Source organism: Poeciliopsis prolifica, unplaced genomic scaffold (genome assembly GCF_027474105.1).
Source record: "Poeciliopsis prolifica strain line A6 unplaced genomic scaffold, Auburn_PproV2 SCAFFOLD001, whole genome shotgun sequence".
In the NCBI taxonomy this organism is placed as follows: domain Eukaryota; kingdom Metazoa; phylum Chordata; class Actinopteri; order Cyprinodontiformes; family Poeciliidae; genus Poeciliopsis; species Poeciliopsis prolifica.
Genome location: NW_026562376.1, coordinates 16,149,407 through 16,174,758, shown reverse-complemented (window position 1 = coordinate 16,174,758; position 25,352 = coordinate 16,149,407). Strand labels below are relative to the sequence as shown.

The window sequence follows — 25,352 nt, the reverse complement described above, 5'->3', positions numbered from 1 at the left end:
GTTACGAACTAGTCTTTCTGAAAGGGTCACCATTGAGGGCAACAAAGCAAGCTTAATGCACACAAAAAATATAATTAGTTCATTATATTACTAATTAATGTTAGTAAATAAACAAAGAACTAATCAAAGCTTGTCCTTTCTGACATTGATCGAGATGGTCATTATAAAGATGACAATTACGTTTATTTTTGTAATATTTATCTTCTCTTCAGTTATATTTTTTATTTCACTACTGTAATGGAGAACATCTGCTGCACCAGGGTATAATTATTCTAGTACTTTAGATTTTTACTTTTGTAATTTTGATGTATAGTGGAATTCACTAAAAGTTTTAGAATAATATCCCGTTTCTAAGTAGTTGTAGCTTAAGAGAAGTTACCCACAGAGACGGTTGGCTACGGTTGTCCCAGTTTTTGCCCCAACATAGATTATGTTTCATTGGAACATAATCCATGCTGTTTCAAAGTTTTGAGAGATTGTCCATTAGAGTCAAATCTGCTCTTTAAGAAATGGTTTTTTGGGGTACTTTTTTCCTGACTGACGCTTGTGCAATTAAATGATTTTGGTTATTTTTATCCACTCTGCAAAGTATGGCTTTATATAAGGGCGATAAAGAGCAAATGCTAATAAGATCCTGGAAGGTTAGCTGAAGTAACCTTCCAGGATACATTCCTTAAATGAATCTGTGCTGGGTTTTAAAATTTGTCCCTGCAGGTTTCTAACAACATCAGCAAAGACCAAAACAGTTGGAGTTTTTGGTCTTTGCCACTGGTACACAGAGTGAAACTGTTTTTAATTTTAAAAAGTGGCAGATGAATACCAAAGACAGATTCTGAAATGGGAGCAAAAAGTGCTTTAACAAAGTATTAGTTTAAGGGTCTGCAAACTTATGCAACCAGGTCATTCCAGGTCTCTTTGTTCTTTTTACCTTATTATCCTCACATAGATTTGTGTGACAGCTAAATAATGTCAGACAGATGTCACATTAAAGGTTGGGCTAAGCTTTGAAAATATTTATTTGTCTCCTACCATAGGTGTTGACACATTTCATAACAATCAGCTGAAATTGGACTTGGATGTAATCCAACTAAAAGCTGATTTTATGATTTTGGCATTGGTCATCTAACTCAGTCAACTAGAAACACATTATGCTCAAGGAAACATGGAGTGGGGCTAATCCAAAGACACGTGAGGAGGTGGAATTGGAGGAGAAGCAGGGGTGTAAGATGCAGAGTGGTACAGCACAACCACAGAATTTAAAATATTTCACCATGATTCTTCCAGGCGACCTGACTGGCCAAACAGGAAGTCCTCTAAATCTGGGAACGTTGCAAGGAAAGAGTACATGTGACCTCCTCTCACCACCAGCTTTCCCAAATCTTGTTAGCGCATCTAGCCATCTCCGAGGTCATTTACCAGTTTCCCAAGGTTCCAAGAGAGATTAGCTTCAGAGCGGGGCCATCAACAAAGAGGACAGGTGACAGACTCACAGGCTGATCTCACCGATTAGACCCAGATAAAGAGCCTAAGTTGAGAGCCTGGAGCACCTCTGATGAAATCAGCCTGCCTCACTGATTATGGCCCATAATCAATCCCAACTCCAAGACTGGGATGGATTTGTCTGTTCAAACTGAAATTACTCCTCAGAAGGGAATGCAGTTATTTCTTCTAGATCAGGAAATGTGTGCCGTTAAGCAGCAAGGTGAAAAGGAATTTCACATGGTAAATCTCATCTTTTTAATCAGTTTTTCACTCCGAAGGACTGCTAAAATAATTTTTTTTCACTTTTTCATGACACCAACAGTGAAGCAATGTCTAAATGTTCAGGAAGTATTAATTATGACAGCGGCTCCTCAGCAAATCACTGTAATTTTTCAATCCAGCCGGGACTTGATTGAGTTAATCATCGGCGCTCCCACTCAGACATTGGTTGAAGCTAAATGTCACCCTACGTTTGTTTTTTTTTTCCCTTTTGCTCATCGCCAGTGATTAATAAATCCTTTTGTTCTTCGAGGTTCAGACATACACGAAAATAACATAAGCCAGTTATAGCACTTTGAGATTTCTTTGAAATATAAGGTGCGTTACAAATAAAATTTATTATTATTATTATAAGTTAATAATCACAAACATATGGGCTCTAAACTATTTATAGTAAAAAATAAACCACAGCCTCTTTAAGGGTTCTCCGCACCAGGACATTTTTAAAAATACATTGGTCTTCAGTGAAAATAATGGCTCTCAAGTGTACAAACACACCCAACTTATGCCATACCATCATTTATTAGGCATAAAAAGCTAACATGGAAAGGCTGTGTGTGAAAAGTTTAACTGCACCCTGTTACCATGGGATTTAAGTTAGATTAACAGCAACGTGCCGATAATCACATACACTTGATTAGATGATCATCAGAGCGAGTATGTCGATAAAACAGTTTTTGTTCAGTTTGCAGTTTCTGAGCATACACTTAGGTTAACAGACACAACCACACATACTCTGAAGAGAAGCAATTACTGACGTCCATCAGTCAAGAACGATTTTATGACAGTAGTGTCCAACGTCAGATCTCAATTTCTCTGTGTGGTTCAACACCTGAATAAAAATAATGGCTCATTAGTAAGCCTCTGCTGCAGGTTTGCTGCCGTTTGCCCTGTTCATGACCCAGTTTGAGTCAGACTTCACCTGTTAAAACAGTCTCACAATTGACTTTGGAATATTTTGTGAAAAATTATACTTTCATCACCATGTTGTTGGTAGATGAAACAAGGTGCCTGTACCAGTTTGGGTTTCATGTCCTGCATTATGTATCCCAATTTGACTTGTGTTAATCTTCTTTAGGTTCTTTCAGATGTGACTTTTTATAGCATTGCTTTTAGAAAGCAGGCTTTCTCCTTTCCAAACAAGATCATAAACTTCAACATGCTAACTCTGGAGGGGCTAAGGCTTTTGGCTATTTATATGATGATTGGGACAGCTTAAAGGGACAGTATAATGCAATTTCCAGGCACATTTTGCCATATTATAGCAAAATCAAGTACCTATGTCATCTTTGGTTGTTATAAGAATGCTGGGGCGTGCTGTAGTGGCGCAGGGAGGTTTGCACGTCCCACTTTTGGAAGCCTCAGTCCTTGACGCGGATGTCACGGGTTCGACTCCCGATCCAGGCGGCCTTTGCTCGCTCTCTTTCCTGACTACCTACTGTCAAAAATACGAGCCACTAGCGTCTTCAAAAAAAAAAGATACTGTGTTAAACTAACATGACTGTATGTTAAACATGACATTTAACATTGTAATTTAACACCTTTAAATAGGGCCTCTTTCTCTTTAAGAAGTTCCTGCTGTATAAATGTACATAATATGCATATAACAAAGAGCTGCTTGGACTGCAACGTATGTTAGCTAATAAATCTGTCTGAATATTGTCAGAGGTGATCACACTGACAATATGTTATTTCCATCACCAAACTGTGACTCAGCCTACTAAATAATATTGATGAAGGAAACATGTGTCCTACATGTTCTAGCTGCGTCTCAGCCCCAACGCAGCTGAATTAATGGCTGAATTGCCTCCTCTGTATTTTATCTAGTTTTGCAGAGGGCCAGTCATAAATCAGTCATTTCATTCAAGTGTGTTGGAACAAGGACACATTCAGCTTGAGGCCTGGATTTGAAGACGTCAGCCAGACCTTTCCCTTGTGATGAAGTCTGAGAGTGAAACAAAACCACAATCCCTTTGATGATGCTTTTTGTTTTATTGATGCAATATCTGACCAAGTCTGTTGAAGACACTGGAGTCCAAAAGGGAGGATTTCAACAGAAAGCCTGACCAGATGTATTGACTGTATAAAATATAAAAACAACAGTGATGTTCAACAGATAGGGGCAGGACTTAGAAAACCGGGGTCAGGCAATTTTATCCCATTTGTGTGCCAACTATTTAAAGAGTTACTGACAAGTGTAACACATATGTTTTAGGGTAAGAACAAATTCAATAAATATAAAAGCAAGATATTTTACTTATAAAGAACCCATTTGGTCGAAGAAGACGAAAGGAAATGTTGACACAATGTGTACTTGGACTGTAGCTGGACTTTTAGGACCCAGACTTGGGTGTTGTCTAACACTGTTCATTGGTCCACAGATACACACCAACACTAACGACGGCCTTAAACAGACAAGAGGCACATAAAAAAAAAAAAAAAACGCTTCCAGATGTCGGACGTCAATTAAAGTCCGGCGAGCTTTAAAAAGCAGTCCAACAGTCTGCCCAAGCACTTCAACTCCACTGACTTGTCACTTCAACGTCTCAGTTCTGGAGTTGGGCCCAGCTGTTCGGCAACAGTAAAAATATGCAGTCACACAGTGGGGTTTTTCCCAGCTGTCGCTGTCTGCTGCTGGAGGTACGTGGGCCGTTTGATCCGGGGTTTCCTGCGCTTCGGTTTGCTCTTGGCTTTAGTGAGCTGAACCACAAAAAATGACAGGACAACCATCGCTCCCAGGAAGGCGAACACGGGATGGTCTGACCAACTTCTTGGTTGTAGCGACCCGGCATTATCCCTATAGGGAAAGAGAGTAAATGTCATGAACAGCTTTGTCCAGTACAGGCGCATCTCCGACAAAGATATCAAATGCATTTTTGTTTTTCAATTGAAAAAGTGAAACATGGATTCTTTAAACAAAACTATTTCCACCACAATTTCCCCGTCTGTATCTTATTGCAATGAATGAATGAAGTACTCAGAAGAACCAGCTTCTTTGGCAATGCTATTTTGTGCCTCACCCTCCTAGTGGAGGTGGTCAATGATGATTTGCCAAACATTTGTCAAGTCAGCAGTCTTCCTTCATTGTGTCTTAAAAATCAGTCTCATGTAATCTTTTATTCTGAGAAGCTGCAAAATGGGTTTTTATTCACTGTAACTCATAATCAACAAAAATGAACAAATAAGTATATTGCAAATCTATGGCCTTCAGATTCTGCTTTTAATTATTTAAATAAATTACATTTCTTTAATACTGTAATTTATTGAGAAGCCGTTTAACATTTTTGTTCCTCATTACAGTAAGTTTTTAATTTATTCAATTTAATATTGACATTTATTCTGTTTATGTCAATTATTAAAGAATCAAAAGTCATATTTTTCAAAGTATTTTGCAAATGATTTCTTCTTTGTCAATTCAGTTTCACTCGGGTACCGAACTATTGTATCTCTGGCAGCATGATTGATTGATGGTAACATATTCTTGCAGGATGTTATACTGTATATTTTTTATGTCAGCAGTTATTTACATCTGAACTTATGCAACTCACATGAACATTTACTGAAATAAGCTTAAACCAAATTCATTCAAAAGAGTAAAGAGTTAACTGACTAACACAATGGCTGCCTTTTATTCTTCGATTCAGAGATGAATTCAGCAAAACTTTCATTTCAGAAAGCTGACAGTAAAAACTTTACCTCCTGGGATGTCCCAGGCCCCGCTCTCCCCAGGGGACAGGGGTCGGACCTGGGGACGGTATGACTTCATGTTAGGCAGAGCCACTTTGTCCAGATCCACTGAGAGAAGCTTCTGGTGCTTCCAAAGGTTACTGGTGGAGAGGAGAAACATGAAGATGGCAGCAGAGAGTGAGTGTCTAACATTTTAAAAGGAGGCAGCATGTTCTGCTGCAGTAGATCCTATTTTGGTTCATCAGCTCCGATCAAAGTTTGGATAAACAACCCGTTTTAATTCATTTTGGAAGCTTCAATGCATCATTCAGTCATTTAAAGAATCATTCCTACTTTACATATTCTGCTCTAATAAATAATCTGATCAAGGGAGAAAAAAAACAACATCCATAAATTGTTAAAATAACATTGTAGATACATGAAATGTGAACTAAATTGGACTTGGTTTCACCTGGGGGCCGTCTCGTTGAGTGGCTGTGGCTTTGCCCAGGATAGGTGGGGACATGCTGGTAGGGGGCGTGGCTTGGGGTCGCCCAGGTGAGCCTCCAGAACCTTGGAGTAACGGTACAGGTGGTTCCCTGAAAAATACATGTAATGTTTAATTATACCTACAAAAGCAGACAGACAGAGAAAGAAGATGTGGAGTTTTTTTCTCAGGGACAGTCGCATCTGAGACTCTTGTCTAAACTAAACATTTGTGTCTAACCAGTTGGATTCAGTGGACAAATTTATGGAACATTATGGAATAAAATGCGAACTAAAACCCAATGACTAAATAGGCAACCATCTCCTTGATGGGGATGAGTGTGTGATTGAAAAAAAATTATCTAATTTAATCCAATAACAAAAAATATGTCAAAATTACAGGTGTGCAAACACACCGTTTAAATTTATTCAAATACGATTATTTTTTATTGCATCAGTTGGAACTTTGCAAAAAGGACTTCAAAGATGGCCACCCTTTTCCAATTTAGCCTTGGCATTTGTAGAAAAAAAATAAACTGTTTTAGTTAAATTATTTTCAAAAATTTCAAATTTCACAGACGGTAATGAAAAAGTAAAAGAGGTACTTCAGTGTCAGGAAACGAGGACCTTAAGATTTCAGATCTTGAAAATTTCAGAGGAAAGCAGACATTTGTGCTTAAATCATAACATGGAGCTGTTTGAAAGATCATTTACAATGAGATTTTGTTTCCTTAAATCTATGTTGTGGAGGAGAAGTTGAGCTGGGGTTTCCCTCTCACCTTCCAGTCTCTGGGGCAGTGGGCGCTCTACACCTGCAAGAGGCGCCACTCTACTGTGGGAGTGGCTGAGGCTGGGAGGAGTCATACTGTAAGAAGTATACTGCAGCAGAGCATCCAGCAACCAGAAACAGTCTGGGGAACAAGCAATATGCAAAAAGATGAACAAGAAGTTCCAGGTGTGTGAAAATAGATTAGAGATGAGAGATTTCACCTTTCTGTCTGTGACTGTCGTCAATACAGTTTGAGTCTCCATACAGAGCGATCCGACCTCCCCCCTCTGAAGGGGTTTGGTACAGTCCCAGGATGGGAACTCCCTCCACCACAGCAGTCTCCTGCTTCAATACTTCAAGACCTGCACAGTGAGACACACACACAGTGTTTTTTTTTTCTTTTTCATCCAACACACAGATTAAAATGCTTGTCTGACTGTATATGGCTGCCCGCCAGCTCCATGCTACACAGAGCTGTCTGACAGCCTTTAAACTTTAAGGGGGATCCTGGTACCTTGATCTTTCAGGTTCTTGGCAATTACAATTCCATCTTCTGGGAAACGGGCAATGCTGCAGCCTGAGGCAAAGTACACTGCAAGAAAGCCAGAGACAAAAGCTTTATTTATTTTCTGTGCCAAAAGGACCTCACAGTGCAAGACCAGAGGATTCTATACAATCTTACTGTCATGATCAGCTAGGGTGAAGTCCCCCTCATAAAGCCCGTCGCTGAAAGCCATTCCCCAGACTGAGATCAGGTCATTCAAGGCTGGCACATTAGCGCCCCCTGTGTCCGGCATCCACCATTGTCTGCAGGTTGCAGCAAGAAGATACTTCAGCATCTAAAAACACTTTAAAAATCTGACTAGGCCTGTCGCGATAAACGATAAATCAATTAATCGCACAATAAATTAAAACTATCTACCTCATTCCAATTATCGGCTATATCGTTTCTTCCTGCCTTTTTTTCCTACTGTTGATGACACTGAATGAAAAAAGGCTCATCTCGGGTGCTCTCCACTGACCCTCCCTTCCTTATTTTCTTAGTGTAATGCCCATCGCGCCTGCACGATTATCGGTCCGTTATCAAAACCTGAGAGACACATTAGCCGACAGAAATCCTCGATATAACGGTTCGATTGAACCGTGTTGTGTCAGACAATGGATGCAAAATAATAAGTCCAGTTCACTAATTTTGAAACCAGGCATTAATCAATTCCTTACTACAATCTACATGCAATGCATGTGGCTGGTGTCAACGTAAAGTCCTGACTGAATGAAAATCATTATAACCTATTTATGTCACGTTAAAGAACAGCTGAAATGTTGCCGGGTTTTCTGGTAAAAATTTCGCTCCAACTCCTCCCCTAGTTATTTATATTTTCTTTGCACAAAATGTTGAATAAACATTCATGTTTACACAAATCATCTCCGATGTCTGCTGGACTTCGGGTTGCGCCGTGTCAGCTGTTCGGGATTCCCTCCGTCTTTCCCCTCAGAAAGTATGAGGAGAATCCACGCTATTTATTTCCACTTCGGCTTTATGTTGTTTAGTTTTTATTCAAGTACATTTATTGTTCATGGAGACTGAGAATCTATTTTATTTCTGTTTTTGGTTGTTTTATTTATTTTGTGCATCAGTCCCAGTGTTGAGTGTCTTTTGAAAGTGTATCTATCTTTGGCAGGAAATCGCATGCATTATTACGTAATTTTCATTAAATCGGTGTAAAAAGGTCTTCAAACAATATTATCGTTTATCGCAATAATTTTTTGAGACAATTAATCTGTTATTGTTACAGGCCTAAATCTGATATAATTCATAATTGTTGATATTAAAGCCCTGTAAATAGCTACACTGATAAACATCTAACGTTTTCTCTCCATCTCTCTTGGCAACTGTGAATAAGAAGATTTAAAATGCAATAACAAGGCCAATTTCATATTAATATTACAGAGCCACCAGTCACAATATTTTAAAGCCATGAAGTTTGTATTTAAATGCATATATTGCTTTAAATCTCTGGTAGGATCTAAATGGAGCAGCTGAGTAATGGTTATCTGCATGAGGAGCTCCGAATTGGAGAAGCCGTGATGTACGACATCTATTATAGAGAATGAACGCATAAACAAAACCACAGGGAGACGACCTGTGACACAGGAAGCTGCACCACACAGTTCATCTTGGGAGTGTTATCACACGATAAAACTCTCAGTGAATGTAATTGTGAGGTAATAGGACGTTCATCACTGAGGAGCTGAATAATGGAGCGACAGGACGCATAGTTCATTTCACAGACCAACCGACTGAAGTAAGATGGAGGCATTCTGTTGTTGATGCTAAACTATTTCAGCCCAGACATACTTGAAAATGTTCACATTATGAGCTGTGCAAACAAACACAGACAGATATAAAGTGTTGGACTATTGGGTGAAATTACTCCAATTTGTTTCCATAATACTGAGAACATTATGTGCATCTGTTCAGCCTTTTAGGTTGTTTTGCATCCACTTAAACAAGCATGTACCAGAGCTTTAATTGAATCGCAACCCGCAATATGCTCATTATACATAGTCCACAAAACACAGAACATCAGGGACATAAAAACCACAAAAACAACCTTCTCAACAAGAGATAAACTGGAACCTCTGTTAACATTAGAAAAAATGTGCAATCTCTTCATTTGAAAAGTGTGAAAAAGATACAAACAAAACATTATAATATGATGTTAATTTTACTAATTCTCTTATTCATTCTGATTTTGTATATTAATATCACATGTCTTAGTAATTCTTATCAAACTAAATTTGTATTCTATTGCATATATTATGAGCACACTACATTTTTCTATATTACATAAATAATCTCCATGTCATGAAGAGCAATGAAATATATCAAATGGTCATTTCTAACATGTTGTACAAGGCGAGAAGAATTTATCACAATGCATTTTTCTCTTGCATAAATATGCAACAGATGTGAGTTTGTACCAAACACTACCAGGCATTAAATTAAAAAATAATTTAATGTCACTCAAAGTAGGTATCTGCTGTTATCGTATGAGCCACACCTTTTTAATGACATATTTTATGATCGACCTGATTTTGAGAAAGTGATAACTGCAGCACAATGCCAACAGAGGCAATTAAAATACTCATAAATCCGTCATTAAATCTGTAGTTAGGTGTGTAATAACTTGCGACAGAGTTTTATGCTTCCCAAGTTGTTACCTGGTGTTTTCATCGTAGAACTTGACCTTCCTCATCACCGAGGTGTTGTACCAGTCGCTGAAGATGATGAGCGACAGACCGTTGTCAATGTCTCTCCTCAGCTTGGTGATCTCTTCAGGAAAATACTCTTCCTCACTGTCTACCATTAACAGTGTGCCTACAGCAAAACAAGAAATATCAAGTCTTTTCAATTGAATGTCCCAGTTTTAACATTCATCAGGAAATCTGTCAAATAAAACCCAAGAAAAAATATCCAAAAATGGTTCATCTGTATTTTCTTATAGGTGTTGAGTTTCGATGTCCGTACCATACTGACTGGCATCGAAGCATGTCAGAGGTGCGCCCAGCACTTCCACAAAGTAGCCCATGCTCCTCAGATGCTGGTACATGTCCCTGAAGTTGGTGTGGATGTGATCCCCATTCCTGGAACCAGAATAATATCCACTAACATTTAACCAAGCTGATTTGCAGGAACAATCCAGTAAAAATCTCTCATGCAAGATGTCAAAGATGAAGCAACTTCTTTAAATGTGTACCAGTCCAGCGGGTCGTTCTTCATGCGGAGGTTGTCACGGGGAAAATAGCCGGGTGGGTAGCGCAGATTGTGATACTGGTCCCACAGCACCCTCTTACTGCGAGGTGGAGTGGGCACGATCTTTACTTTTATGGGTAGCTTGACTGTAGATGTAAGCTCCCCTCCAACTTCTGACTGTGAAAAAGAAACACGAATAATTACAGCACCCCTTTAAATGATCCATACTGGAGCTTTACAAAACATGCAAAAAAAGAATGATATAAAACGGAAAGATCTAATGGAATACATTTCCAACACAAAAAAAAAAAAAAAAGAAAGAGAAGGGAAGCTAATGAAAGGACTATTGACTGCAAAACTAAAATAGCTAACAATAATTTCATAAGTACATAAAGTACAAGAATATACCTTAACTAAATAATTTAAAACTGGAACACGGCTCATGCGGGAGTTGTTTTTCCTCTGACTTACATCATTCTCTGCAGGAGAAGCAACTGTGACCATCACATGACCTTGAGCTATACCTTCCCACGATGCAGCTTTCTTGGCCACAGAGATGGACACGGCCAGGTAACCGGCCCACGGCCACAGCACAGGTGAGTATGAGATGGCCACGTCGATGTTGTCACCGTTCTGAGGCAGGTATGGCTGCCAGATGGGCTGAACAGAATTAAGCGACATTTACTGGCAGGGCTTAAAGGGAGGATGTTCATTTAAGCTATGAGTTCATTACAAATATATAAAATAAACTAAACCAGAATGTAAGATCAGCATAGTCAGTCCAGATCTTAGTTGCCTACCTTGTCGACGATCCTGCCCGTGACCCCCATGCCATTGAGGATGGTTACATTAACGATGGTGGGCATTCCTCCATAGTAGATTGGCTGAGAGCAGTAAGGCCACATGTATGGACACTCTGTCAGGTCAATGTAGCTGGGAGAGAGACTGGGAGGAAACTTTATCAATTAGACCAAACACAAGGCTGGAATCAAGCTGTGAAATAATATCCAACATCATGAGAGCAAAGATTAAATATTAGTTTTTTGTTTGTGTACAGGCAAACTGTTTCTCGCACCAATCACACACATACAAGTGGATTATAAGATTATTCCACATCCAGATCAGTTTCTGCTGCTGATATTTACAAGGTGATAGTATAATAAAATTAAAACTGCTGTTTGAAACAAACTTTCCCTCTAGGTTCAAGTTACAGTGTACATAAAAACAAACATACAGTGTGTATAAAATTCATCAAAGAGGACTCTAAAACTACTGGGTTGGTCTTTTTCAGAGTTACATCATTTTTGGGTGTGTGTGTGTATATAAAAATAACATGACTTTAACAGATTCCTGCTCCCCGTCCTGGCTCAATACTCTGTTTCCTGCTTGTATTTTTTTGTGTTTGTTTTAGTCAATTCACACCGATGTGCTCACCTGGCCTGAGGTCTGTAGCTGTTCAGTATCTGATATGCTCGGATCAGGTCCAGTTTTCCGTGGCCCTGCTCAAACATGTTGACCCCGGGGAGCCTGCGAGCCGAGGCAATCAGAGCCTGCTTCATGGAGGCGGGGTTCACCAGCTCCCGGTTGAGGACGGTGCTGCAGGAGGAATCAGAACAGGCTGAGTTCTTGTGACTTTGCTGGTGTCGGTTTCACCAGGTTACAATTCAGAGAGGGGAATGTGTGTAGCTGTGATGTTTAACACAGCAACGTAAGCTGAGAAAATGGCTCAGTAACGGCTCTGCAACAAGAGAGCTTTTCACTGTATTGGGATGTGATACTGAAAGACGAGAAATAACACTAAAAAACAATCGGTAGCGTGTCTCTGCACTCATAAAGGATTACAAAACCAGAGATGATGATAAGGTTAAGCAATCTGCAATATATATCGCGAAATGTTACACTGAGCTGACAAGTCATACACAGTCTAAAACACTGCACAGGGATTCCTTGTAGAAATAATCTTATGTTAGAAGAGGGAATCAGTTCTGACTGCTTCTTTTTTGGTGTCTAACATTAAAGATAATCTCTTTTGTCTCTGAGGAGAGAAATATCTCATTAACCACAATTATTGACACTAACTTTATTGGCTCTGTCAAAATCTAACATTTGGCTGTTAGAAACCAATTTCATTATTGCCAAGCAACATTTCATTTGCAAACAAAATCCAAATCCACCTCTAGCAGTCTAGGTCAAGAAAAGCTTTCACAGTCCTTCATGTGGAGAAACTGGAAACAAGTCTAATGCTTGATTGTTGGAGTTAATTATCTGCCCCAAGCAGAAATGTTCAACTTTCAAAATATGGTGATCTGTAATTTGGGTGTTTGTCTAGGCCCTTTTTTTTTTCAATTAATGACATTTAGAAGGTGTAAGATACAACCTGTTTTGCATCATGCACCTGCTTGTTCTGTTGGCATTTTAAAAATCAACTTACAACATAATTATAATTCAGAAGTGGAAAGCTCTAGCAGGGAATGCAGGCATTACAAATTCTGTAACTCTCTCTTTAGAGATTGTTTGGGGAGTGTGAAACTAAAATATCGTCAAGAACAAACAGCTTTCTAACAGTAGATTAATCTGGCTTAAGAATCTCACCTGGCCAAAAGGGTGACTGCACCAGCGACCACAGGAGAGGCCACACTGGTACCAGACAATGAGCGGCATCCCTCCTTCAACCCTGAGCCTCGAACCCCTGAACCGTAGGTCACAATATCGGGCTTTACTCTGCCGTAACCGCCCGGAAGCTCCTGCACAAAGATACAATAATCAGACTGAACCTACACCTGCATGGTCCTAACTTTATAGAAAAATTGGCTGTGGACAAATTCTTTGGAGATTTCAATGTGTGTAACTTACCCAAGTTGTCATGCCTCTGGAGGAAAACTTGGCTATGTTGTCCTCAAAATCGATCCCTCCAACTCCAATCACATCCATCTGGTCAGCCGGATTGTTCAAGGTGCTGAAAGGTATCCCACAATACATTTAAAAAGCTCAAGGAAGACTTTAAAGGTTAGTATTAATAGCACCACTATTTCCACAAGCAGTGGAAACAGTGCCCTCATGTCAGAAATTAAACTGGGAACTGCTAGCCCATTGCTAAGTAATTGGTTCCAGTGTTAGATCACAGCTGGCCAACGTTTAGCTTCTCTGACGGTACAGCATCTTTCTAAGAGCCACTAAATCAGTATTAACCAGATCAAAATGGGATTCCTCCAAAGAAGCACCAGCTGTGTGGAAGCTGAAAAAATAAACGTACCCATACAGAGGTCCATCATTACCGATAGCAGAAACCATGATCACTTTGTTGGCAGTCAGTTCCCACACCTGGAAGACAAGCATACGAAACAATTGATCAATATTTGTTTTCAAAACTGATGCATCTTTTACAATAACAGGAACACCTTGAAAACCATGTTGTTTAACCTATTTGAGCTGACTGTTGACCTGCTATGCCTCATTTAGTTGTAAAAAAGAATACTTCATAGAGCTTCTAGGCGACACCCAGTTTTATGCTTCACCTTATCAACAAAAGGATGGTCCATAAAGTCAGGTCCACCAATGCTGAGATTCAAAACATCAATTTTCTTCAGGATGGCGTAGTTGAAAGCATCCAGAAACCATGAGGTGTACGAAACCTAAAATGTGGAAAAGGCGTACATTTTGACTTGATTTGAGAATGAATTTTCCATTGTATTTTTTAAAATGTAGATAAAATCAAACAAAGGGCCTATATATTGAGCCGGTGGTGCAGGTACCTGGTTGTTTGTGAACACTCTGAAGATGTGGAGCTCAGAGTCGGGGGCGAAGCCCTGACACTCCCTCATACTGGCTATAACTCCTGCTACAAACGTCCCATGGCCCAGGCCTGAAAAACAGGATGAGCAGATTATTACAATCTGAACTATTCAACAACAAGATGCTCAACCAGTCACACCTTAACATACCTTTAGGTTCACAATACAGATTATTCAACATGACACAAAATAATGTTTCAATTAAAATAAAGTCTACTGATAATAATCAATATTCCTACATGTTTCATGTAAGAACTTTAAATCTTTCCAGACTCAAGTTAAATGTTTTTAAAATCTAAAACATTTAACAGCACGAGTGCAATGCAGATATTTCTACTGTGGTATAGCTTTAAACATAAAACCTGGGCAAACCTGAAGCTGGAAGGACAAAAACAAAGGAATGAATGAATAAATGAAGGAAGGAATAAAGGAAATAATAAATGGCATAAAGAGACAGAAGAAGGAAGGAAGGACAGATGAAAGGAATGGAGGAGGAAGAGAAGAAGGAAAAAATAAGAAGGAATGGAAAGAAGGAAAGAAATAAGCAAAAAAGGAAGGAAGAAAGAATTATGTAAGGAAGGAGAATCAAAGAAAGGAAGTAAGGAAGGAAAGTAAGTCATAAGGAGAAAAGAAGGAAACAAAAAAGAAAGGAAGAAAACAAGAAATTAGGTAATAGAAACATTCAAACAAAAGCATAGAGAATAAGTCAAGACAGAAATATGTTTAGATTCTCTCATTTTCCTTTCTATTCATATCCAGTGAAAAAGAAATCAAGTTTCAGACATTTCCACGAACGACTGCCTGAATAATTGGCAATAATGGAAAAGAGCCCCAGCCCAAAAATTCAGTAAAACTGGAAAAACCCTTTTTGCTTTTAGGAAATAAGCACAAGTGATATAGAGGATCGTCTTGGATCTTATCCGTTGGAAGTTTAGAGCAAAGCACAACTTGGTCTTCGGTCAGAAATACATGATGACCAAGGTAATCAGATTACTTATAATCAGCTATTAAGTGTTGTGAAAGGCCAATGTTCAGAGTTGTGCAAAGTTTCATCTAAACAGAACTAGATCAAAGTTCAGCTCAGGCAGATTAAAGTGAACTATTTTATGAGTTTACTACATAAATAAACAGTTTTTATTATCATAACTTGTTCTACATTCTGAGCTTTAATATACTAAGGGTTTCTAGACTGAAATTTCAGTACATTTTCAAGGTTGCATAAATATAAAAAGAGCCAAAATCAATACAACAATCCGTTAACACAATCCTTTTTTTAATGTTTTGTTAGTAATTAACTTCTGTAAAATGTTTAGACAATTTCTGCTTTTAATATATTTTTGTTTTTTGTTTAGACTATAATTTGAAATATTAACTATAATTTAACCATGCAGAATCAGCAGCAAGCATGTCTGTTGTCTTACTCCACACCAACTAGTAATGTGATTACATGTAGACCATGTAATCACATCATTTCAGCCAAAAACACACTGTATCCAATCTCAGGAGGGATTGCATTTGATTTTTCTCAGTTTGAATTCTGTTTCAGGTGTGATACGAGGTGTGATACGAGTGGTTTGATGTCAGATAAAGACTGGGTCCAATATTCCCAGTAAATTTAGACACGATTAATTTCAAACAGATCTTATCTGTTTGATAGAGTTTGGGAGTTTGGAATTCATTTGACTTGTATTTTAGTTTCCATCACCCAGCCTAATAATTCAGCCCAAATTTTTGTAAATGGAAAAAACAAAATAAGTTATAAATCAGAGATGCCTGCGTGGGAAGAAGCGAGATCAACTAGTCCTGTGTAAACAGTCTTACCATTTCAGAATGAAAGAAATACAAACAAAAGAAAGATCTTCAAATCCCCAAACATTATTATTCTAAGCTTCTCTTACCTCTGCTGATAATAACATAAGTAGTCATCTGACCTAAAAAGTTGTTCGTCCTCACCATCATCCAGAGTCTTTTCATTGGTCCAGTTTGTTCGTTCCTTCACGTTCTTAAAATGTGGATGCTTCTCACTCAGACCTGTGTCAAAAACCGCTACCTTCACACCAGAACCTGCACACACAAACACACAAAAACTTTTATTGGAATAAAATCCTAAGATTATTATGTTTCTTTTTCTTTGGAAGTACCAGTCACTTTCTCACCTGTGTGTCCCATCTGCCACAGAACATCTGCCTGCAGGATCTGAGCAACGTGGCGGGGGATGGTGCGCAGCAGCCGGCGGCTGGAGTGGCGACCGGTGGCGTGCCAAAAACCAGAGCCGAGCGACAGGCTGGTTCGCCTGAAGGGTCGAGAAGACTGCCACGACTGCCATTTTTGGGAGTCATGTGTGCCATTGCAAGGTGCAGCAGGTTCAGGTGCTACAAGAAAAAATTTAAACAATGAACACAGAGAGCAAAATAACAGTTTTAGTCTCTAAATAGTTTTGTGGAGCATGTCTAACAGTCAAATTCACTGTTATTAACTTGCAGACATCTTTTGGTTAGCATTATTAAACTGATTTCATTCTAAACACTGCCATTGTAATGTATTCATATTAAAATGTACGACTGATCACAGATGCCAAATTTGAAATCGTCTCCGCATAATCTGAGTCACTGAACGAATAAATTATCATCAGTTGATTATTAAGCAACAGTAGAGCTCTGCACGTCTTTTTGAGGCTTTTAAAGCAGGAGTCAGAAACCAGGCCAGTATGAGATCCTTGTGGTAGCTTAATCCTAAGCAACAATACAACATTTACATGGTAATACAGAAAATGCATAGCAATAATTATTTTATTTAAGACATGAAAGCAACAACAGTTTCAAAAGTAATGAAACATTATACTAATCCTTTGATTTATATTTGGAGCTATGTTTGATTCTCAAAAGATATCTTAGTTAAAATTTCAGTACAAGTTTAAAATGAAGTTTTAGATGTTTGATAAGCCCTCCTACCTCATGTTTTCCATGAATATCACCACAGATGTTGATTATACTGACATTTACCAAAAGCCTCGCAGGTCTAATTTCAATGAAAGATACTTCAAAGTACTAACTCAAACAGACTGTAAACATATGCATGCTACCCTTTTAAAATTTTTGTTTGTGAAAAATGTACAAAGCCCTGTCCTGTTTCACCTTCTGAAGTACGGACTACTTAAAATAGAAGTTTGCGTTTTTAATGTGATAATAGTGCTGGACAAAAAAAAAAAAACAATATATGTTACAACAGGCAAGTTCAATATCAATAAATAATACATCTGATAGAATATTTAATGAATAGAATATTTATTGAACTCTAATATAGAACCACACAGCACTCTGACATATGAGGCAGGAAAAGGGCTTTAGTCGTTCAACTTCTCATTACTGATATCAAATTTTTATATCATACTAGGTTTTTCAGCGATATTGAGATTGAGTCTTAGTGCTCAAGTCAATATGGCTGAGTTGAGTACGAGGCACTGTGGGATCAATAAATGGTAGGAAGAAAAATAATATTAGTAAAGATAATTCTCTAAGATATGATTGGGTTTGCATCTTCTTACCTCTGGTTTATTCATAATGATAAGTCTGAAATATTGTTGAGCTCATAAAGGAATGTGTTTCTGCATGATTTGGGAAGCAGATTAAAGCTTTACTTGTACTTGCTTCAGACCTTGAAAAAAACACACCCTTTAACCTTATACCTTTTAATCTTTGTCACTTGAACTAGAGAAGCAGCAATTTGGTTACTTATGACTTCAAAATCCACTGCAAACTTTCTCCAGAAACTCATACCACCCATAGTGACACAGCATGTTAATAAGCAGGCTGGTGGCACACTGAAGTCTTTCATCCAGTGCCAGGCTCAGGGCGTACCCCTCCTACCCTTCTCTGACTCACCTACCAAAGAGAGCTAACAGACGTTCTGTGTCCTACTTCCGATCACCGTTCAACACAAGCTAAGACCCATCAGCAACCCTGCACTTTGCATCAGGATACACAATCATCTGCTACAGCACCTACACTCTGTGAGGACAGAAATGCACCGTCTCACAGAGCAAACAAAGCTAGTCTGTGAAAAGCAGCAGCTGATCTGCTTCCTGTATCTGTTCAAAGTTTTGGATTTCTCAGACAGTCGTGCCAACCCTGAAAAAAAAGACAACAACAAAAAAAAAACATTCTTATCCTTGCACAATGGCATCGTACTGTACAACTTACAGGGAATGTACTTGAGGGATCGGAAAACTTTGCGTTGCGGCGTCACCCTCTTGATGTAAGGGTGATTCTCTAAGGTCAGCAGGCTGCTGGATGAAGCTTGCTTGATGTGGACCAGCTCGAAGTCGCTAGGAAAGTCTGAAGCCGGGTTCTCTCTGGGAACGATGTGCCACTCAAGCTTTTTGTCTCCAGCTCCCCGCAAGGCACTGCTAATGTACAACCTGCGGGCCTTGGCTGAGAAGTACCCTGTAAACGCTACGATGTACTCTGCAGAGACACAGAGTGGACAGTCGGTTAGAGGACAGGAAAGGAATCAGTGTTCCTGTGCATTCTTTGCAAAGTTTTACAACACATTAGTTTCATCCATTTATATCATAACTTTGGATCATCATGGAGTTGAAAGACTTTCATTTTATCTTTCGAATTAAAGATTTTTTTCTTCATAAGTAGATAGGTTGCATTTTCTCACATAATGTGACCAAAGCATATAGGTACAGTTTAGTCAACTTCATGTTTACAAAGACACATTGCCGGCATGCCGCTCAAACAAAGACATTTGTTCTCATAGAAATGGCTGCATACCATTTCAATGCTTGTCCCTGATTTTTAGCTCCAAGCCCCACAATTTCTAATTGTTACTGTGGTACAAACTGATTTTTTTCTGTGACAAACTTTTGTTCCTTTTTATTGCCACAACAATTGGTGTCAAACCCATTTTGGCATTCTGAGATGCTGAAAATTACATTTGGCGTTAAAAATGTCCAAAATACTTTTTCATATTTTATGTTTAAAACCACCTTCATATGTAGTTTTCAGAAAAAGAAAAACTATATTTATGATTGATTTACTTTCAGTTTATAAATTTCTAAATAACCAAAAACAAAAAAGAGAAACTGTAGTATTGTATTTCTTTCACTTCATGCAACTGTAATAAAATTTGAGCATGTGGTAAATATTTCAACAACATCTTAACCAGGGGTGCCTGTTATTAGTGCAAGGTGCATTTACAGTCTTCAGAGGAAATGTTAAATGCCAAATAATAATCAATGAAAACAGTTTCCTACCGTGTTCTACCACCTCAGAAGAAAACTCCAGTTTCAAGGTCAAGTGGGAGCAGTTTGAAGCGGCAGGCGAGGGGAGGGGCTGCAAGTTGGGGGCCTGATAGTCAGATCTGGGGTTTGCCTCCCGTTCTGACTCCCTCCCCGCCACAGGCAAAAGGCCTGCCAGCGTTCCCAAAAGTGTAGATGCCAGCAACAAGAATAGAACCATTTTGGCTTGTAAAGAAAGTACCATGAACTGTGTTATCACATCAGAGGCCGAGACGGAGCACTTTCAGGTCCACAGCTCCAAAAATGAGTCCATTTTGCAAACAGCCTGGGCAGCTAGATTAATTTCTTTCTGCGTTTTTTCTCCATGGTGGCGGTCCAGAGCGGCGGCTCAGCAACACGGCCGGAGAACAAACACAGTTGCCATGTTGGGAACTGGAGCAGTCAGAGGAAGAGGAGATGATGGATGGGAAGATGGCAGTAACAGTGAGAGGGATGGCTGCTGTTGTTTTTCTGGAATTATACTGGATTCTTTTTTTTTTTTTTTACCTGAAAGAAAGATAAATAAGTCTAAGAACAAAAGCCTAATAAACACATAAATTATAGTGTGTGACAGGTCACCAACATTCACTTGATCCATAGTTCAAAATCTATATACTGGTATATAAAAATAAGAAAAAAATCAAGTAACAGTAATGCTCCATACGTTTTCAACAAAACTAAGGACTACGAATCCACAAACAGAAAATGTTAGACAAACGTTAGGAATGCAGTTAAATTCACAAATTACTAAGTTTTATTTCCTAAATTTTATGTCAGAATAAAAGCTAATATATTTACCACAGAACCAACAGCACATCTTATACCAAATTTAAACTCAGAATTCATAAAAGCCAAAGATCATCAAAAAGTAGAAATTACTATCAGCTATGAAAAGCCTACCAAAAGCCTACCATGCATCGCCACAACTTTAACTCCATCTTTTTAAGATTAAGCTTGCAAAGACATTCTTTGAAATCTAATCAAGCGTTGATTAGTTTCAAGGTTGAGTGGATTAAACCTGGAAAGTGATCCAAGTTTGAAAATCTGTAAACCAATCTCCATATTTAACATTCCCCTGCTGAAGAAAACAGCATTACTTTACAGGCTTTGAATACAGTCGGCAGTATTTCTTTCACTGTGCCAACGGGAAGGAAGGGAGGAGTCGTACAATAATGCAGGATTATACCCCGCCTTACTTCATTTTGTCATAAGAAGTGAAGCTGCACTCTGGGAACAGCCTTGTTACTGAACAGAGCATGCATGAAACATCAAATCTAATTCAGATTCACATTGCACCCTGACTTGCCGGAAATTGTGCGACATACAACTATATGATTAACAGCATTGATACTGTTGTTTGAGCCACCGATGAAACGCTGTAGTTCTTATTTTAAACAGTGGATAGCGCTGTAGATGGCATCTTCGTGTATTCAACAACTGGAAGCAGAAAAAGAGTCTGAAGATGAAGTGCTTTCCTAACGACAAAGTAAATGTAACTAGCTGTTTTTAGAAGTCTATCTTGCATTTAGAAAAAAAATATTGCTTCTGTTTGGAATGAACCATGCATGTTGATTGTAAAAATAAGAGGTGCTTGCAGCGTGCCACCCACGCTGCACACAGTGATTCAAAAATGGTAATGTGCCAAAAAAATTATACAAAAGCTAGTAGATATGGTCTCACTGTACCCTTTTGGGATAGGTGCTGCCTGAATTATTATTTCATAGTATGGGTGGACATGACAAAAGATTAGGATAAGAATGTATTAAATGATTTAAATGATATTGTGATATAATCTCTTAAGCAAATATTTGACATAGCTTGTGCTGATTCAGTTGTACTTTTGAACATTTTATTTACCTTTGCAGTTAAATTGTATTTAGCATGTGTGTTTTGTATCCGACTGGTGACGTCAATCAAGACACCATGCGCATAAAACCACACATTGTCATCAAGAGTCTCCCTTCCTCTGCTTAGTCTTAATAACAGAGTTTATATAAATCTTCAGGAATGCCATTTAATAAGATGATAAGGGTGTATGTGATGTAATTAAAAGCCCCTGGCTGCCATTTGCCTAAAAGGAGGAGGATCAATCAGGACTTCCGCCGGAGCAGGATCCCTCAGGAAAGTCAACAATAGAGTTGAAACTCAGTGCTGTAAAAACAGTCCAGGTCTGGTTACAGCTCAGCAGTAAAACACAGGTTGGGACCACTTGTGTCAACGTTGACACCAAACCACATGAAACAGGCTGAAACAATAATTAGAAAGTAGACAAAACTAAAAAAAAACTAAAAAAAAAAAAAAAAAAAAGACAATGAGTCAGTTTTTTTTCTTTTCAGCAAAAACTTGTTAAAAAAAATCACTTTTGTGTAATAAACGGCAATCCAACACATCTACTGTCAGAAAAGTGCTTGTATAAATTAATGAGCTGCTAGAGAATGTTTTGTTGTTGGACGAGGGTGACAGCTGAGAGCATGAGAGCAGTTGTTGATGGATCTCCTTCAAGCAGGTGATTAAACAAAGTATGCCCAAAGATGTCGCCATTCCCGTTAAGCTTGGTCAGACATGTGGAGCATCAGTAAACAAAGTTGTTCAGATTGTAAGGAGACATCTGGGTGGACTATGGGAGAAATCAAAGTATCAGGACAGAGAAGACTCAAAGCAACATAGCAATGTTTGTGAGCAGACTTTAAGAAATCATGTGAAGAAAAAGAAGCCAAACTAAAAATTCTATATTTACAACTCTAACAGGCTGAATAAAAGAGAGGTTCATTGATAGGTCTCATTCTGGACATAAGGCAGTCATCATCTCACCATAACATGCAAGGGTGGATATTTCTCATTTATTTATTTTCTAATATTATTGTCTTATTTGCTTTCTGAGCTGATTAAATGTCCTCCAAGGCCATTTATACAAAGTACTGGACCTCGACTGCAGTTCTCCAGAGATGTGCAGTGCCTTACTTTATATGTTCAACTACTAGCGAATAATTAGCTTTGCACCAAACGTACGAACCACATGTCACTGTAATACACTCATATAAGAGGAAATCAAAGTGGGGGTAAAGATAACCCAGTTTAAATCCTTCTATTGTTAAATATAAGCTTTTTCCGAAATGCTATAAGACCACAACAGCTTGTGTTTCAACAACCTAACCAGGATAAACAGAGCAACTATTATAGCACGTAGAAAACAACAAACATGCCAGAGAAGAAAACAAAGCCATAGCTAGTAAATGAGCCCAAAAGCTTCACGTCGTCATTAGCGTTTGGATTTGTAAACATTTTTTTTTCTGAACGAGTTTATCACATGTACATTGTTAGCTCGTTAGCTTAGCGGTGGTTAGCAGCAGCTGTTAGCCGTTAGTGTTCTCTCCATACTCACCGACCTCACCAAACAAGGCTAGCTTTACATTTACGAATGCGTTTGTTTCGTTTAGTGTCCGTGTAATGCGTAGTTGATGTCTGCTTGATGCCTGGTTCAACGCCCGCTGAACAAAAGCTGCACAGAAGCTGAACGATTCAGCCGCAGAGTGCCTGGTCTGTGAGGGGCGCCATGTCTGGCAAAATAGTTCGCCCAAATCTGGAGATGAGGTGAGCTTCTATTTACGACGTTAATGACTGGTTTCTCGCATTTTAAAGTTTTTTTTTTTAAATAATTTCTAATAATAGTCTAATTCTATACATCATTATTCCTGTATCTTTATTTTTCTTTTAAATGTTTCATCACATTGTGCTTTGAGGTTTATGTCAAACCTGGCAACTCACCGGGCCTCCATCTGCTTCACAACAGTCCCTCTGGCGTTCAGTCGATCTGCGTTTCTGCCAGAAGAGGGCGCCGTTAAACATCAAAAATACAATGGAGAATTCTATTCCATTTGCTTTAAATTTCTTCATTTGCTCTTTTAATCAAATTTAGTTTGGGACTCAACAAATATTCTGATAATATTGTGATGAATGGATGAATGAATGAATGAATGAATGAATGAATGAATGAATGAATGAATGAACAGTTAATGTATAGTTAAGCTTCTTACTTGGGGAAAATAGAATATAATCTGTTTTGTAGATCCAAAAATTTTAGATTTTTTAGATTAATCTGCTTATTTGGGGAAATAGAATATAATCTGTTTTGTAGATCCAAAAATTTTAGATTTTTTAGAGGCATTTTTCAAGGTTTTTTTGGAAGTAAGCAAATATATCACATTCACGTGAAGAGTCAATATTTACGTCCTCAGTGGGGTTGAGATCTGTTGCGTTTCCTAACCACATCTCCAAAATGTTAATGTTCTGACCTGTTAGTCCTTTTATTCAACAATGGACTTCTATGTTCAGCAGGAGGACCTGTTATCAAATAAAATAACTCCATATTTGTCTTCTGCTGCTCATCCTGCAGAATTTCAGTCTATCCGTAATGTATTTTTTGGACCAAAGTTTTTCAGTTAATAATTGTTTAATCTGCATCTGTTAATTCTTCACTGTAATCCAAGTTCAGAAATGTCAAACGGAAAGATGTCTGTTGCAAAATAATAATAATAATAGTACAGCCCAATTTTCACTTTAACATTTGCTTTCTGGGATGATCCCTTCACCCAGTTCAGTTTTAAAACCACCGAAGAGCACTAGCTTTTACTTTTAAATAATCATTTTGCATTAAAATTAAGTCATTTTCAAACTGAAATAAATTAGTATGAAAAGAAATCTAGGTAAAACATAAAGTGGATGAATGCTAGGCGGACAAAGGTGCACTTAGAAAATTGACACATTTTTGGAAATATTAGTCTTACAAGTCTTTTTTTTATTTAAAACCACATTTAAAAATCACAAAATGAAACAAAAGTTGTGTCTGAGTGCTTCAGATGCATCAGCAATCCTTTTTTTTTGTCTAGAAGTAAAAGGTAGAGGAATCAAAGAGTTAATCATCAAGATAGACAAGAAACTCCAAAAGAAAATAATAATTTTCAGCTAACAGTGTTGAAATGAAAAGTTCACTTTAAAGAAGCATTTACACAAAATCACAGAAACATAAAAATGTAAAAACTGTGCACTTTCTGGAAAAATGAACTCATTTCAGCATTTTTTGTTTTTACTTTAAGTGCTCAGTCTTATTTGATCAGAGCAAGTTCATGTAAATTATCTATTTGTGACTTAACTACAAAAATTACATCCTCTCAGAGTGGATGACCTCCTTCATATAAGATATAATTTAAAATCACCACAGCTGCTGTTTATTTCAATGTTTTGTTTTTCTTTCTTAAAAAAAATAAAAGAAAATAAAATACTTACAATGCTGCTTGTGTAAAAAAAAAAAAAAAAAAAAAAACATGCTCTGGGTTCAGAAATTTTTTTTGATGTGACTACTCATTCTATGCAGGAATTTACATTAGGTCCCATCTTTAGAAATAACCAACAGGACTAGATTAAAATAACACAAAGAAAGGAATCAAAAGAAGATCGAAAATCTGAGGTCAGCTGATGTAGCTCAATAATTTAACACGGGGGAAATATGTAATCTGTAAACCAGGTGGAAGAAATGGCTGTATATGAAGTTCTTCTATAGTTTTTATTATAGAAAAGTTTTTACTTTAGAACATCTTTATATTCCAAATAAAGTTGATGGGTTGTGTTTCAATAAGTGTTCTCACTTATTGATTGTGTAAAGATAGTGAATAAAAACAGAAATGATTCAGGCTGTAATAATCAAAATGAAGAGTGCAGAGTTTATCTATAGAGCCAATAATTATTGTATCTGGGAATAAGATCATTCAAAGAAATTATCTTCTCAAGTAAAAAACAATGAGATATTTTAGGGTGGATGATTGTGAAGAAATTAAGGCAAGT

General features: G+C 38.0%; 1 protein-coding gene across 1 annotated transcript; it reads right to left on the bottom strand.

Annotated features, from left to right (window-relative positions):
- Nucleotides 1-3,733: 3,733 nt before the first annotated feature.
- On the bottom strand, nucleotides 3,734-23,054 carry mbtps1 (membrane-bound transcription factor peptidase, site 1). The gene is given in 24 exon segments (XM_055035937.1): nucleotides 3,734-4,511; nucleotides 4,514-4,558; nucleotides 5,458-5,588; nucleotides 5,900-6,026; nucleotides 6,693-6,824; nucleotides 6,904-7,044; nucleotides 7,197-7,274; nucleotides 7,365-7,489; nucleotides 9,908-10,064; nucleotides 10,215-10,330; nucleotides 10,444-10,616; nucleotides 10,911-11,099; nucleotides 11,240-11,384; nucleotides 11,874-12,035; nucleotides 13,032-13,183; nucleotides 13,293-13,395; nucleotides 13,693-13,760; nucleotides 13,955-14,071; nucleotides 14,192-14,301; nucleotides 16,184-16,294; nucleotides 16,387-16,602; nucleotides 18,430-18,693; nucleotides 19,491-20,021; nucleotides 22,897-23,054. Coding segments are annotated over 23 exon segments (3,246 nt in total). The 5' UTR covers nucleotides 19,720-20,021; nucleotides 22,897-23,054; the 3' UTR covers nucleotides 3,734-4,356.
- Nucleotides 23,055-25,352: the final 2,298 nt, after the last annotated feature.